The sequence below is a fragment of the Clavelina lepadiformis genome, chromosome 8, assembly GCF_947623445.1.
Source record: "Clavelina lepadiformis chromosome 8, kaClaLepa1.1, whole genome shotgun sequence".
In the NCBI taxonomy this organism is placed as follows: domain Eukaryota; kingdom Metazoa; phylum Chordata; class Ascidiacea; order Aplousobranchia; family Clavelinidae; genus Clavelina; species Clavelina lepadiformis.
The window spans coordinates 4560448-4575562 of record NC_135247.1 but is presented as its reverse complement, the minus strand read 5'-3'; the positions used below and the strand labels follow the sequence as shown (position 1 = coordinate 4575562).

Genomic DNA, 15115 nt, shown 5'->3' with positions numbered 1-15115 from the left:
AGAAATAATAACTAATATAATTTAAACTCAAAACAGCGTAAAACAATTATCATATATATAGAAAAATTGGTAAATAAGAAATAAAAATAATAAATAACTATAACATGTGAAATGTGACGTCATTTCGTCACACTCCCTCATCTTATAATGCCTGCCCAACTGGGCAGTTTTTCACCCAGAGTCCCAAAACAAAAGTGGTTTTTTTCTTGATAACTTCAAAAACGTGTCAATTAGATGAAGTGCGGGTAACAAACAATCGTTCAAATGTCAGTAAATACGTAAAGTAGCGCCAATCGGTGGATTCCACACGATGAGTGAAAGCGTTGTCTTCATTCCGCCAAAAGCGACGTTGGCTACCGACAGCGCCCAGCTAGCAAAGTTACTTCTTGAACCTATATAGCCATAGGGCACACTGTCCAAAAATCAAGACGACTTTTCTTGACTCGAAATATCAATTACACAAATAAACACAATGTATCCAGACTATCATGACACGCAAAGCAATTAAAAGCTGCTCTGGTATGTACAGCTGTACAGGTCTGGAGTTTGCTATTGTATATAGTTCTGCAGTGTGCTTTTTGCGTTAAATGGCCAGGTTTTGCCAGGTTTCAGATGTGTGTATATATATACTGCCTTGCAGAATATGACATATTTGAAGGCATCACAGTTCGTATGTGAACTGGATGTCAACTCCGTTCAGTTTCTCCTCTAAAATGGCATCAATTTGTTCAGACTGGGCAACAGTAAAGTGGTTTTTCCAACCTCCAACTTCACCTAATTAAACAAAAAGAAAGTAAAAAGCTCCATTCAAAGTAGTATTCATGCAAATAGAAGCTATTACCCTTCCCGGTCGTGGCCATACCGCGAGAAAATAACTCTCTTAGGCTGTTGTTGGTATAGGTGGCAGCGGTTCTTATCTGACGACCTTTACTCGTATATTATAATCGGTGTTTTTATTGTCGCGTGACATTACTGATTTGTGCTTTGGCTAGTTGCTTTGAATCGTTGAAAATGACTGATTTATGCTGACCAATAACAATACAAAGTATATACTATATAGCATAACTTTGAAACCCAGCAACAAAATTTCTCACCTTTGCGCATGTTAACTGCGAGTACGTGAGAGTGATTGTTGTCGTCAGATGTCTTGCTTGCCTTCATGTTTGAAAACGAAGTAGCATTCGCTATCTTCAAGATATCTTCTTCGCAAAGGGATACTTCTAAGAATTGCGCTAATTTTTTGATTTCTCCAATTATGTCCTAATGTACAAATACCACCATAAAATATTGGCAACTAACTTTGCTTGAACTGAAAACTATCAAATGGAATTTAGTGTTGAAATGTCTACTATAACTGCATAAAGTGAGATCGCTCAGTCAATGTTTTGGAGAGTGTTTGTCAATTAAAAATGACTTTAAAGCGCCAAGGTAAAAGATACCTTTTTCATTTCTTCGTATTGCAGAAAATAAAAGTTCTTATAATCTTTGTATTTATACCACGCTCTTATGTGATCAGGATACCATTCGCCACGCTTCGTTCCATCCGGGCATTCACCTGGGTCAATGCGATATAAAAGTCTTTGTAAAACCATGCGATCGCTAAACGATAAACTTGCTATGTGTGGTATAACGTTTAAAAACGTCCCGGTCCCCTGAAACTTCAACCAGACAATGATGTAATACTGCGGGTACCCGTTACAACGTGCTCGAAGTATTTTTCCCAGCCTGAATCTACCATCTCCATAATCTCGTCTGAAAGATCAAGATTTTGGAGGAACTTTTGCCAGGACACAATTTGGTCTTTCGGGTTTCGTAGCATGTACACTACCTAAAAAAACACATGTGCTCGTTCGAGTAAAATTTCTCTTCATTTTTAAGTTAAAATGCTGCCTTCGTAAGTTACAGTAAGTACCTTTGCATTTGCTTGTTTAATTCGTTCAACATCGATGAGTTCAGGAGGCAAGTGTGTACCAATCAGCCTCCGCTTAAGTGGTAACTCGTCCCAAACCTTGAATTTTTCACCTGAAAACCAAGTGATAGACCCTTCAAAATATCTAGCAAACTCATACTAATCGAGTTGTATTTCAGTATTTGTAGTAAGAATATACTCACACGGGTCGATTTCCAAGACTCGCAAATTGATTGGAAGCAGATTGGTTAGTTTGTCCAAAGTCTCGTCGCGATAAAGAATCTGGCGCATTATTTCCTTTGCCCAGTTGGTGCCTGCAAACAATATTATGAAATGATTAATGCGCATAACATTAATACAAATTTTAGTTCGAAATCTAAAAACCTTATCTACATGTTCGATAGAGTCCGCGGAAGTATGTCTATGTTGAAATATACACAAGAGATAACAGATCAAAATATAATAAAGTTGTCGATAATTCCAATATTTTCGGATAAGGTTGAAAGTTTAGTTAATACTATTAAACACAACTTCTTCTGTGTCACACACCTTACACAAGCATTGCCCAGCAGTGAATATACGGTATACGCAAGCTCATGTTTTAACGTTGAACTCCACCAGATCCCTTGCAGTACATTTTGCTCCAAGGTTTGGGCACGCAAGGAAATGTTACGCTGTTTGAAGAGGGTGCTCACAGTCGCAGCTGTTGAAAAGCCTAAGCGGTGCATTGCGTGCGGTAACGGTTCTTAGGCGACTAAGACAGCACAAGTGTTTCAACGGTGGATCTTTGCAAAAGAAAAAGCTTTCCTGCAGGAGAAAGCTCCATGCCAGTCAATTTGGTTTTAGTTGCAAGCTTCTCCTGCTACAATAAATTTTGCTTGGGTATTGCGTGCATTTCCAGTGGCTTGGTTGTTGCAAGTAAGTGTGGTGTCTCGGGTCTACATCCTGTTGTGTCATTTTGTTTCTGCTAGCAAAGGTTTTTCGGATGTTGTGAGGATCAGTTCCAGATAAAAGGTGCAAAAAGTAGATATTTGTTGGTTTCAGAGATCTCGTAATCGAAAGACAGCTTCGATTCGGCATGGGGTCAATTTTATTATAACATGTGCTGATCGCTCCCACACTGAACAGTAGACAGGCATATTCTGAAGCTGAGTAGCATATATAGAGCTAAAGTGGTCGAACGTATGGTTGCTAGATAAGCGGACTTCGAAGTGAGTGCAAATAATTTTTGGGGTAACCACCTTGGATCTTACTCTTTCAGCATGAGACTTGTAAATAAAGCACGATCACCTGTTTAGTTTGACACCCAAGCATACTATGAATATAACTGAAGAAATTGGTAAAAAAACTTCTGTTACACTTTTAATTACCAATTTATGATTTATTTTAGTGTCGGCATTTAACGTATAAGGCCCCGTATAGAATTTGGCTGTTTATCGAAGTTTATCTTGAAAAGATATAAATATCATAAGCAATAGATATTTATTGCGGGCAAACACCAGAAAAACAAGGCTGCAAGCCAACGTACACGATTTAACTAAACCAATCACTTTATAGGAGTAGCACCAACTCTCTTGATACATAGGTCAAGTTGGTTTAGATTCGTGGCTTTTGTAGTAAAACGCGTTTTAAGCTCACGACGGTTTACAAATGCGCTTTCTTTTGTCTTTAGGTTAGCATCCATTTATTGGAAAATTTTATAACTTATTTTGTCTTTTTTACAATTTACAATTCTTGAAAAGGAAATTTAACTCCCGATTAATTTATCATAATTTACTTCAACTATTAACCAATTACCTAAAATCGATTTAAGCTGTTAGCTTTCACTAGAAAAAGCTACAAGAAACAGTCACTAACATGACAGAAACAGCCTATTCTTGTCCGCCATTGTACATTCGACGACTGCATCGACTTCGTGACAACTGTCAGCATTTCAAGTAGCACCGCAAGCTTGGGGCAACATTTTAATTTAATTTTAAACCTCACAACAATATGAAAAAGAAAAGTAAACAGCTCACCGGTTTTTGGGTACGAAACAAGAAAGACGTCTCCTTCACGAAACGTCCAATTCTTATAAGCATACTCGGTCGCTTTGGGCGAACAACCCGGAATAAAATCATAACCTTTCCAATGGTGCGACTTGGATTTTGGTGGAAAGACTGCTGTATTAAGCTTCTTAATGAATGCAGATGCATCTGGCGTTAGCAGCTCCTCTAAATCTTCCATCTCTCTTTAAAAGGAGTTGCACAGCGCTAACAATGAAATTCGTAGGTAAACATATTGTTGCAGAAAGCTTACTTAATTCATGGCGACGCTACTTGTTGACAAAGTCATAAATGATCTATATCGCACCGCACTACTAAGTCCACATAGCCCCCATATCAAAGCATCTTTCGTTAACGTTATTACTTTGTCGTATCTTTTACCTTTCTAATTGAACTTCGTTGACAACCTGCCAGCTATTGTAACAAAGAATGCAAGTTTCGTCAGGTCTGATCGCGTATTACGCTGCTAAACACTTACCGCCGTATGTCTTTCGTTTACTCTAGACAAGAAAGTGAACAACAAAATCAGTGATGCGGAAACACATAGAAACCTATTACAGTACCTTAAACAAAACAAACTAAAACCTTCGTGCTAACCGTTGCTAAAAGCACAATAAAAAACAATATTTACGGGCAACTAATAAAGTAAAATGCGGAACTCAAACAACCCCTATGCGGACAACAGAGGACAGAGGAGGACAACAGAGGAGCTTGTAACATCCAAGCGATAAATCGGCTAATAGCTGCTCTTACTTTTAAACAAACCATATCCGGTAATATGTACAAGCGATTTTTTTCAGAGTATGCTTGGGACTAATAAGGTGACCACTGAGATTTGTATCCAAACATCAGCTTGATTTTTTTATGTTTTGAAAACATTTGTATATTCTTGTTTGCTATTATACATGCGAAGCTGAAAATTTTTCGAAAAAAATTCCTTTTATTTGAAAATGCAGGTTTAGGTTTGTTTGAATTAGCAGTTTGTAGGATAGTTACTGTAAACTTATTTACGTTTATTTAAATTTGCTACTCTTCGATTCAATATTGGAAGAACATAAATAACTTACTCTAATAAGGTACACATTCTAATAATCGAAGAACTTCATTGGTCGTGATGGATTCAATAGCTTTTACGCACATTTTAAATTTTTGGTAAAGAAATAGAGCTGATGAGAATATAACTATCTGTCATCTATACAATGAGGTTTTGCCTGTTACCATGCAGGTCCTTAATAAGACCGTTTTACTGTAAGTAGCTTCTGTTTGTTTTGCATGCAACCGTTTCTGTAAATATTATGCAAAACATATTGTGCAATTCTCACTATATAGTCTGGCATGAAAAATTCAGAAATTTTTCGACGTTTCTACACAGGGCATATTTATAATCCGTGGGCTGAAATGCTAAAAATTGTGCTAACTTAAGGTGATAAAGTCCGGTTTAAGCACGAACACAATAAACATCCAGAAACTAAAACTCATTATGCTGTAAAAAATTTGTTATCGCTAGACGGGATGAATATAATCGAAAGGATAATTAGTTTAAGAAATCTCGACATATTGTAATGTTTTTAACAAATTAAACATATTATGTCCATCTGTTTGCAGTTAAATGTGAATACTTCTGAAAAAAAAACAATTCAAAAAAACAATTCTTTTACATAGGCCTATGTTTGTCTTGAATGTACTCGATTGATGAGCGTAATACAAACCTATGATGAAGTATAGCAAAAAGTAACTGGCTGACAGTAGGTTAACTAAGCGCCAAAATCGTATCAAGATTTAAGCAGATAGTTAGTAGATACACGTGCCAGGTCGAAAAAGATTTCGCTTTGTCAAAATGAGAAACACAGATGTTACAGATATCTGTCAAAGTATTTTTTCGTGAACCTTTTTTGAAACGCTAAAAATTATGTCAACGCGTTCATTACCGCTGCTAATTTTAGCTTTACATTTAAGATTTACCTTTGCGTTGACAAAAGCGAACTAATGTTCCTCAGGCCTATCATACAGGTCTATTTCAAAAACAAGCCGAGCTGTAACATTACGTATATGATATACTATGTACTGTCTTCGGGGAAAATACTTGCGCTATAAACTTGTGTTTCAAAAAAACATGTGCAATTGGAATAATATGTTTAATTATCTTGTGTAAAATTTAGAACCACAAATGTTTAACAAGTATTTTACATTTGGTTTCAAAATGCATTTTTGTTGGAAAATATCAAAGCTTAAGGCTTCCAAGTTGGTCGTACGAGAGAGTGCTTGGGTTGCTTCAGCATTTTTTTCATTTCGGATTCAGAAATAGTCTGATGCGGCCAGTCTAAGGCAGGCTTGAGAGTGGTGGCGAGATAATGCGGCGTCTGCGTCGCCTTCCCGGACTTGGGCCTCTTCTGAAAGGACACGTGGTTCTTTTCATTGAGTGTAACTTGTGCTTGCCTCCTGTACGTCCCGAGAGCGGTTGATGGCCTGCTGGGCGGACTCCGGCGGGTTTTCGTGGTGGCCGTTGGAGGAAGAGACATGTCGGATGTTGCTGAGTGCAAAGATACCCTGGAGTGAGTAGCGGTGGACACAGGAGAGGAGATCACTGGCGATAAGGGCTGAGCCATCCTGCAGGTTGGAGATGGTATGGGACGATCAATTGTGTTAAATGCTGGCATAGCTGACTGCGGCCGCCTTGGCTGTTCAGAACGTGCACCTGTTGAGACAGAAAAGACGTTTCGTTTATAAGTATACAAGTACGTGTGGTTACGTGTTGTAAATAGCCTATGTTTTTGAAGCCAACTGAAATGAAGTATACCTAATAAAAATATTAAAGTCTCGCACACCTTGAATGGCCTGTACAATGCACTCTCACACACACACACACACACACACAAACCTTCACGTGATGGTGTATGACGATACGCTCTGATGACTTCAATACGTTCAACCGCGTTCCTTGCGCATTCTATCGCGACTGGTATTAGACTGATAATTCCCCCAAAGTGGTTTCGAGCTTCGTCACAGCTCAGATGATTGACGTGGTGAAAAGGGAATTTTGCTCGAACTTCAGAAATATCCTATAGCGGCACAGAAAAACAAACGCTTGGACCAAAACTGCACGCATATTTTCCTTTTATGTAACGAAGATATAGATGATATTAAAGTACCAGATTAGCCTGTACATATGTGGAAAAATAATATTTTGCACGATTGTTTCTTGGTTTCACCTGTTTCCCAAGCTTTGCTTATATTAATAGTGTTACATTGTTTATATCAGACTGATTTCTTTTGCCAACTCACAATTTGTTTGCTAGTTTGTAAAACACTTTCAGTAAGTCACTAACCTCCCTAGGTTCCAGTAGTCTTTTCCATGTCGCAAATGTTTCGTTTAATTTTCTGTCGTTTTTTTGTTTTGCCAACTTGGTCAAGGTGCGACGAAATTCTCCCAAGTCACGTACGAGTGAAATAAACATTTTAAAAATACGTTTATCGGTTGCGTTGTCGGTTACGTGTTCGGCATAATTGTAAACCTGCAAAGAAGGAGAACTACCCAACAACATATTTTCCAGCAAAATCTGTTGAAAATCTTACTTCAGTCATCATCTAATCAGAATATCTACAGTTACACAACGAAGACAAGTTTTACGCGAATAGCCTTGCATATAGCTTTTAAGTAAGCGCATATATGCGATATTGGCTTTTGTTATATTCTGACATTCTGACATTCACCTGGGCGATGGTAGATATCTGTGCTCTTTCGTCGAAAGTTATTTTCCTGCATCGGTCCAGTGCAGTGACAAATGTAAACTGTTGTTGCGAAAAGGTTTGGAATCTTTGCTCCAAGTTCATCAAAATTCCACGAGTCTCGTTCATTATGCGCTTTATCCAAAAGCAGGGTTAAGTTATCTATTTACGACTACACCAGGTATCGGAATTGCTGCTAGAAACAAGATATAAACCTAACCTTCATTGCTAATAGCAAAACGTACGCATTTGGTCAAAAATTCAAAATGCATGAGTTAGACAACCTTTCATAACGTAAGAAGTACATTGCTTGAATTTGTTTCACAGTCAACACGAAACGCGTGGTTAATAAAAACCCTATCGGCCTATAACTTGTAACTGAATTACATTCATGCTGTATGTGTGTCCATAGAAACAGAACTGGTATACTAATAGTGTCTTATTTGACTTAGAATTCCCCGATATGAAAACACTTACGCTAACTTCTTGTGTGAAAAGAAACGTAGTAGAATAGGCGAGCTACTTGAAAACAACATTGAGTGGTAAGTGTACTCAAAGCCCCTTTTGACAACACATAATAGAAAAGTAAGCGCAAACAAAAAGGTTAGATTTAAATGTCCACATTCCACAGCAATGAAAATCTAAGTTTGGGTGTGGCAGCTTGCGCAGTTTAAAGCTGGTTTTAGACAGAGCCAATACCGGTATGTAACGAAAATTAAGGTTAAGAAAAACTCTTTGTGACCTAGAAAAACAGTTGTTCTTATGTTTATAGGAACATGAAAACAAATAATCCAGCGACAACAAAAATACTAAATAGAGATTCCTACCAAATAGTAGCCTACATGATAAACAAAAGTCTTGCAAAGTACCGGTATGTGTTTTAACTAATCTAAAACTTTTGCAAATAAATTAAAATTTAATTCCTGTTTTATGAAGGTTCATCAACAAAACCAACATTTCCTTCAATATCTGACACCTCTCATTGCCTTAAATGTCAAATTTCCGCTTAAAAGCTTGTACGTGGTCTATTATGGGTAAATTAGCAATCATTTTGTTGATGCCTAAAACAACACGGTTATAGTTTGATATTTCGACACAAGCCGACAACGACCCAACGCCCACTTTATAAAAAGAGCGAGTTTACCCTTAACAACAGCATATTTATGGAAGACGCTAGAAGCGGTGTTTAGTTACATTCAGCGAAATTTTATACTTGTAAGGGTCTGCGGCGGATGGAAGAGAGCAACTTTTCTCGAATTGATAACAACAACACCTTTTCTTGGCTTGGTAAATAGATTTAGAGTTTTCTTAATTTCGTATATTGTGCAAAAAACGATGTATCATAAAAGCCAGTATTAACATTCAACTGACAGCACTGTACTTTATATAGGAGTTGAACTTTAAGAACCAATTCTCATCAGAACTTACCTCATAAATCATGCGCATATCTGGGAGGTAGTCCACCGCCATGCGGCCCGCGTTACGGGCGGAGAACATGACTAAATAGTTATCCTGCCAGCTTTGTATTCGTATTTCATTCTTACATGGTGTTTTTGTTTTTTTATTTCAGCTAGGTAATGTATTTTATGTCGTCAATAAGTGCAATTGTTAACAAACATTCATTTCTTTATTGACGAAATGGTTTAATGCGAACGCATAAGTCGACATGAACGGCAATAAACAAGTTGAATACTGTATTACAATGATTCGAATCTGAAATTGCACATTATATTATAAATATTGCAGATTATTTGCAGACACACAACTTTGTTAACTTTTAGTAGGATGAATTGCAACTTTTACGGTTGCGATCACAAAACACGTCGTTACTTTGAAATGAAAGACAAATGAGAAGTGCGTCATTTTAACTGTCAAATTGCTTTCAAATTGTTTGCGGGTGTTAATTTACCAACATGAACATCAATATACAGGACTTAGTGAGCTTCAACCAAAACTAAAGAAAAGATAATTCAAAATGCTTTAACACCGAAGCGACTTATAACACTGATAACATATCACAGTACATGCAACACAGTGAGAAAAAATAAGATGGAAATTTTCACAGTATGTGTTCGTGGTCAACAAGACCCAATTCATAAGGAACTGCTTGAAAAGTAAATACATTTCCTATACATTTGAAAGCCATTAATGCTCTCTCAAACATGCACATACCTCGCCTGCTAAAATGCGACATAAAAACACCAATATTACGCACGAAAGCTATTGAATATGTGGCTCTTCGTTAAAAAAAAAAATACATGCAGTCTGTGCAAATCTTCAGCAGTTTTCTAGAGGACAAAATTCTAACCGCCGGTCTTCTCGGAATTCATGTATAAACGGTTTTCGTGAATATAAGTTAAAACGTTTGGATGAACCAAACTACGCGCATCGTCAATAACGCCTGCGCCAACAGCAGCTCTAAAACGAAAGTAGAAAGCTAATAAGATGTACTGTCATGTTTTGTCTACGCATGATGTAGAAAATATGAATCCTTTGATCCGATTACGTCACCTGCATCTGGTAGAACTGACGTTTGCTATCTCCGCTCGACTTTGGTCGTTAACCAGGAGCACAGTTCCTTGCACTTTGTACAAGATGTGCTGCAACCGGTCGAGCGCATCTCTTAACATTTTACCGTCGTCATCGATTGATTGCTGCAATTTGCGCGGGATGCAAACAATCCCGTAATCGGCTACAATATCACTGATCTGTGAATAGGCATAAAAAACTTCAACCAACGGGGGTCTAACGAAGGATTATTAATTCTTGTATTAATTTAATACCATAGTTTGTGTTATATTGCTATAGTATGATTCACTGTCAAATCTTAATGTGAGACTCCATTTCGAGAAACCGTTTCAACCTTCATCAAAATCACAAACAAAACTGAGCATTACGTACATCCTGATCGGACCAAAGCCCAGGGATGCCAAATGTTTCCAACAAGTCTCCGCCACAGAGCAACATTACTTTGGTACGACGTAGGTCATACGCAGCCCCATATACCATGTTGTCCTGAAGAAAATATTTGTAAAACTCTGGATGAGAATAAAAGATTCGATTAAACAAAACTTAAAAATGTGAGGAAATTTTACCTGAAATTGCAAGCCTAGAGGAACAGGACGCACACAGCACACTTTCTGCAAATTGTCACTAAGCCGATTAAAAACAACTCCTAAAACAGATATTAAGGTTTTAGTATAGCCTACTAGGAAATCACATACGATAAGGTATATCACAAGTTAAGCATGTGAAAACATAATGGAAAACAGAAATATAGCCTTTGCCTCATTGTAACCACTTAGAAATTATAGAAACAAGCAAACAATATTTGTACGGTAACTATTCTCGTGTAGTGATACCAGTTTTATCTAGTTCTGATGCTTCATCCAGTTCTAAGCTGTCATCTTGGTGGCCTTCTGGTCGCTGGACACACATGACACTGTTTCTTTGATTGCCCAACTTTTTTTGAGCATTAAGAACCTGGTGCTGTAATGTGCCGTTGGGTTGAAGCGTAACTGCACTAGAGCGATGTCTTGCTGGTAAGTGGTTCATGTTGCTTGATAATGGTCCAGGAACACCATAATCATTCTGTAAATAAAAGGATTACTTAAACAAGTTACACTAGTACTGTTAACTTTTCAGTATAATAATCCGGCACGACATGGTAATAATTTAATCTGTTACAAAAAAACTATGAAGACTTGCCTTGATTTTGTTTGCTACATGTTGCAACACTTTAACAGTTTTCATCCAGGTTGGTTGAGATGACTCCCAATCGTCAACGCTGAAAGCAATATTAATGTGTGTTTTAGAAAAAGTTCACTGTTACCAGTTTACCATATACACATGATTGAAACATAAATAATATCTGCATTGTTTTTGTAAGTGCTTTGCAGTACTGTACAGTTGCATGTTAGCAGGTGTGTACACAGGGTTGCCGGATTGTGTTTATTTGTAATATATATTTGTGGCTATTTTTAATTATGTGCTTTTATTATACATTTACTTCGACTGAGACAACTGTTTTTACTTGCTTTTGCAATGTAGTAGGCCTATAAAAATGTCTGATCTTGAAAGAGTTATATATATAGTAACTTGTTGATAAATAAATGAACCAAGTGACCTACCAAACTAAACCGTAAAATTATAAGCTTGCATGTCGCACAATAAAAAGATAACAACTAAAAATCATTATTACAAAGTGTTCTCTATTTCATAATTGTGTAGTTTTACTGCACACACACTAAGACTTCTCAGAGCTCATCAATTATTTAGACGGGTTCCTATTGATTTTAAAAAGGATTGCAAACGCAAAAAGAATTATGTCATAGATGACGTAACGACATGAAGATCTGTCTAGCTCTGTATTTATAAGTAAATAGCTAACATGATATCGGCAAAACTTTAAAAGGCATTTCCCTAGTAGGCCATTAACACAATGCTAACCACAGCAGAGTAAACAAATGACTCCTCAATTATTCTCATTTGCAGTAAATGCAGTGGAAAAGTAGAGAGTACCAACACAACACAGATATGTTTAATATATATATAACTTAATAACTTTTACCATCAAAGATTACGGAGTAAGTTTAGGAGCTAACAACACTTTGGTCAAGTATAAAATACTGTAGAAATTGCTTAAACTTCCTAGTATAGTGATACGTGTAGGCCCTCTGAAAAAGTGTCAAGATAAGCGAATGTCATTACAGACAAAGTTAAGAAAAATGGCAACAGACGACTCTACATAGTGATTTGTAATACTACAGTGCAATACAAAGATTATGAAATCTTGTCAAAATGTAAGCTACTGCATGATGTCATAGTCAATATGCATACAAGCTCACAAACCAGTGATAACTTAACAAACAAAACAGCCTGTTTGTTTAAACGAACACATCATGCAGCACTGTAGGTTACTAAGCTACATATGTTTATCCGAAAAAACCAATTGTTTTTTAAAATATGGAAAATCATTGTTTACTAAGGTTTTTGTAAACATTTTCCTACCAAATTTGACCTACAAGGGATCCTGTATAGACATTTAAGCTAAAGGGGCAGAACTGTACTGTTACTGTAATCAAAGTGTTTATGTACGAAGGCAAGTATTATTATCAGTACACTCCAGCAACACATTACATTTCATGTATTGTCACAAGCCTAAGTTTTAATGCATTTGATCCAATATTACAAAAACAACAAACATAATCAAAAATCATCACCTGAGCCAAGCATGTTTTTGGACTGCAGCTCTACACATCTTTAAGCGATGCATTGAAGATATAAGACCATTTTTACCATAAGAATCATGAACTGGAGAAATTATTCCACTGATAACAATATGATTTCCTGTCCTCTCCAGAAAATTTCGTGCAATTTCTGAAAAAAAAGTTATTGAAGTTTGAAGACGCAATGCATTTTTCTAATAATTTCATAACAATTACTTTTTTTTATTAGGCTATGTGGAAATGAATAAATATATAAAAAAAACAATGTGTCTAGCTACAATGATAACAACATAACAACCAATAACAGCAACATAACAACCAATGCGTCTAGCACTGATGCATTGCACCTAGCCTAGTTGTGCTGCTGTAGGTACAATTTTTAGAACTTGTACAATGGAACCTACCAAACATTTTAAGATGCCCAACTGTTATTGGATTAAAGGAACCACAGCAAACTAATACCAAAGGACATCTTTGTTCAAATGCCATTGCAAAAATATTTAACTGCTAACCAATGATTTTATGGCCCAACATTTACATAAACCTATTTAATCAACTGTGACCTATATGATAAAAACAAACTTTTGCTTTAGTTTTTTTGATAGTCATACTGTACAGTCTGATACTGTGTATGGATGCTTAAGGCTACGCTGCAATAATAGTTCTTACTTTACAGCCCTTTGAATCCTACGCACTGGACTAAGGGACTTGCTATGGTAAAAATTAGGCTTCTCCGTCTTCCTGTAGCTTAGAACTAGTCCAGCAGTGACCTGGACAAGTGACATAACCTAAATGGTTTGTCGGTACCTATACCATAGATACTTCGTTAATACTTAACATTAACGTGTTAATGTAGTATCTATGCCAATACTGCGTCTCCTAGGTTTTTCTATTAACTTTGAACCAGGTAACTATAAAATGTCTATGTAGCGTTTTTCCAATAACTTTTTCCAAAAACTTGGAAAAAATAATTAGTTAAGAAAATGATATGTTTTTACCTATACAGATACAGGTTTCACGAACGTCTTGCAACATCTCTTCAACTTCTCTGCAGAAACAGAGTTAGTTGGAAATTGTGTACATTGATTATGCTGTTTCTGTGAACGTAGTGCCAGAACCTGTGGATTCATGTCGATGACGTTATCGATTCATTTCATTATATTTCGACTTAGCAGAAAACGAGTGCAAGCGCATTTCGACATTTCGCATTTACATTATATATTTTCCTAAGTGGTACCCGATAAGTAATCACAATTCACAAGCAAAAAAATGCGATGAACAAAAGAATGAAAACGTAAAAACTTGTATGGTCAAATAATTGGGTTTGTGACTAAGGGCCATGGTCCAGCAACCCCCTTTAAAACGCTTGTGCACATTGCACAAGCGTTCTCCTTTAAAATAAGCAATAAGTATGTGCAACCATAAGGAGTATATAAATTCATTAAGTTGTTTATTTTCTAATTAATGCGCTTGATTTTATTCTTTACTGTCTCTATGACATAGGAGTGGGTATGCTACTTGCTAAGAAATGCTGTTCCAGATTTTTAATTGGAAACACCTTGCTGTTTAAGCGGCAAAGAAATTTTGGAAATCAGAAACCTGTTGCCGTTATAAGGTAGCCTAGCAGGTGCTGTGTGCAAATGACTTAAAGATAGTATATATCAAGCACCATGGCCTAGCTTACTTTACCCGCATTAAGAGTTGTAAACCTTGCCTATTGTTACCTTGTGGGTTATGTCGTAAGAACTGTTCAGAAAAAAATAAATGAAACTAAAATAGCCTCACCCCATGTTCCAGCCTACACTGTAAAAAATCTTTTCTAATTATAAGTCAGTGAGACAATTGAGACTAACTATAAGCCATACTTTTCGTTGGAAGACTAACTATTAGTCTCAATTGTCTCACTGACTTATAATTAGAAAAGATTTTTTACAGTGTATATATAGGCCAAATGGAATAGTGAATGGAGATAGCCTATTCAGTCTGTTTGAAACACACTGCACACAGTAGGTTCATGTTCCTCCCAGTTTGATATGAACTGGCTGCTTGTACACCAGTTTATAATAAGTAAATGAAAAATAGAGGCTTAAGTGCACACCATCACTCCAAAGTTTGTGTCGTGTCCTGCATGAGGTCTTGTTAAAAATTGCTGTATTTTTCAGTTGGGATTATTTTTGTATTTACGCACACGGCACAACTGACGCCTA

The 15115-nt window shown here is 36.7% G+C and overlaps 3 protein-coding genes across 6 annotated transcripts; all 3 read right to left on the bottom strand.

Annotated features, from left to right (window-relative positions):
- On the bottom strand, positions 1-4446 carry LOC143468339 (amine sulfotransferase-like). Of its 4 annotated transcripts, none has more exons than XM_076965482.1 (8): positions 4336-4446; positions 3928-4161; positions 2113-2223; positions 1913-2022; positions 1693-1828; positions 1440-1555; positions 1095-1260; positions 1-774 (listed from the first exon to the last, which is right to left on the bottom strand). In XM_076965482.1, exons 2-8 carry the CDS (start codon positions 4133-4135, stop codon positions 662-664), a joined length of 960 nt encoding a protein of 319 aa, XP_076821597.1. In that variant the 5' UTR covers positions 4136-4161; positions 4336-4446; the 3' UTR covers positions 1-661. The 4 variants fall into 4 exon arrangements, with proteins under 4 accessions (XP_076821597.1, XP_076821599.1, XP_076821598.1 ...); XM_076965484.1 differs by having other exon boundaries at positions 3928-4139; positions 4336-4428; XM_076965483.1 differs by having other exon boundaries at positions 4262-4422.
- Positions 4447-6063: 1617 nt separating this feature from the next.
- LOC143469515 (uncharacterized) lies at positions 6064-9236 on the bottom strand. Its single transcript, XM_076967242.1, has 5 exons — positions 9109-9236; positions 7666-7815; positions 7281-7466; positions 6833-7013; positions 6064-6649 (listed from the first exon to the last, which is right to left on the bottom strand). Exons 1-5 carry the CDS (start codon positions 9175-9177, stop codon positions 6183-6185), a joined length of 1053 nt encoding a protein of 350 aa, XP_076823357.1. The 5' UTR covers positions 9178-9236; the 3' UTR covers positions 6064-6182.
- A 33-nt stretch (positions 9237-9269) lies between these two features.
- LOC143469514 (nicotinamide/nicotinic acid mononucleotide adenylyltransferase 2-like) lies at positions 9270-13492 on the bottom strand. The gene is made up of 8 exons (XM_076967241.1): positions 13313-13492; positions 12903-13059; positions 11389-11467; positions 11043-11271; positions 10776-10855; positions 10582-10695; positions 10192-10388; positions 9270-10098 (listed from the first exon to the last, which is right to left on the bottom strand). Exons 1-8 carry the CDS (start codon positions 13395-13397, stop codon positions 9984-9986), a joined length of 1056 nt encoding a protein of 351 aa, XP_076823356.1. The 5' UTR covers positions 13398-13492; the 3' UTR covers positions 9270-9983.
- Positions 13493-15115: the final 1623 nt, after the last annotated feature.

What these genes read in the sequence shown, in the direction of transcription:
- LOC143468339 (XM_076965482.1), bottom strand. Translation starts at nt 4,135, where the DNA reads ATGGAAGATTTAGAGGAGCTGCTAACGCCAGATGCATCTGCATTCATT. An exon ending in TGTTTCGTACCCAAAAACCG is followed by an intron (nt 2,224 to 3,927) that starts GTGAGCTGTTTA and finishes TATTGTTTGCAG; the next exon opens with GCACCAACTGGGCAAAGGAA. An exon ending in AGTCTTGGAAATCGACCCGT is followed by an intron (nt 2,023 to 2,112) that starts GTGAGTATATTC and finishes CTTGGTTTTCAG; the next exon opens with GTGAAAAATTCAAGGTTTGG.
- LOC143469515 (XM_076967242.1), bottom strand. Translation starts at nt 9,177, where the DNA reads ATGTTCTCCGCCCGTAACGCGGGCCGCATGGCGGTGGACTACCTCCCA. An exon ending in ATATGCGCATGATTTATGAG is followed by an intron (nt 7,816 to 9,108) that starts GTAAGTTCTGAT and finishes TTTTGGATAAAG; the next exon opens with CGCATAATGAACGAGACTCG. An exon ending in AGATATCTACCATCGCCCAG is followed by an intron (nt 7,467 to 7,665) that starts GTGAATGTCAGA and finishes CCTTCTTTGCAG; the next exon opens with GTTTACAATTATGCCGAACA.
- LOC143469514 (XM_076967241.1), bottom strand. Translation starts at nt 13,397, where the DNA reads ATGGCATTTGAACAAAGATGTCCTTTGGTATTAGTTTGCTGTGGTTCC. An exon ending in TGGGCATCTTAAAATGTTTG is followed by an intron (nt 13,060 to 13,312) that starts GTAGGTTCCATT and finishes CTTTTTTTTCAG; the next exon opens with AAATTGCACGAAATTTTCTG. An exon ending in GTCAGTTCTACCAGATGCAG is followed by an intron (nt 10,099 to 10,191) that starts GTGACGTAATCG and finishes CTTTCGTTTTAG; the next exon opens with AGCTGCTGTTGGCGCAGGCG.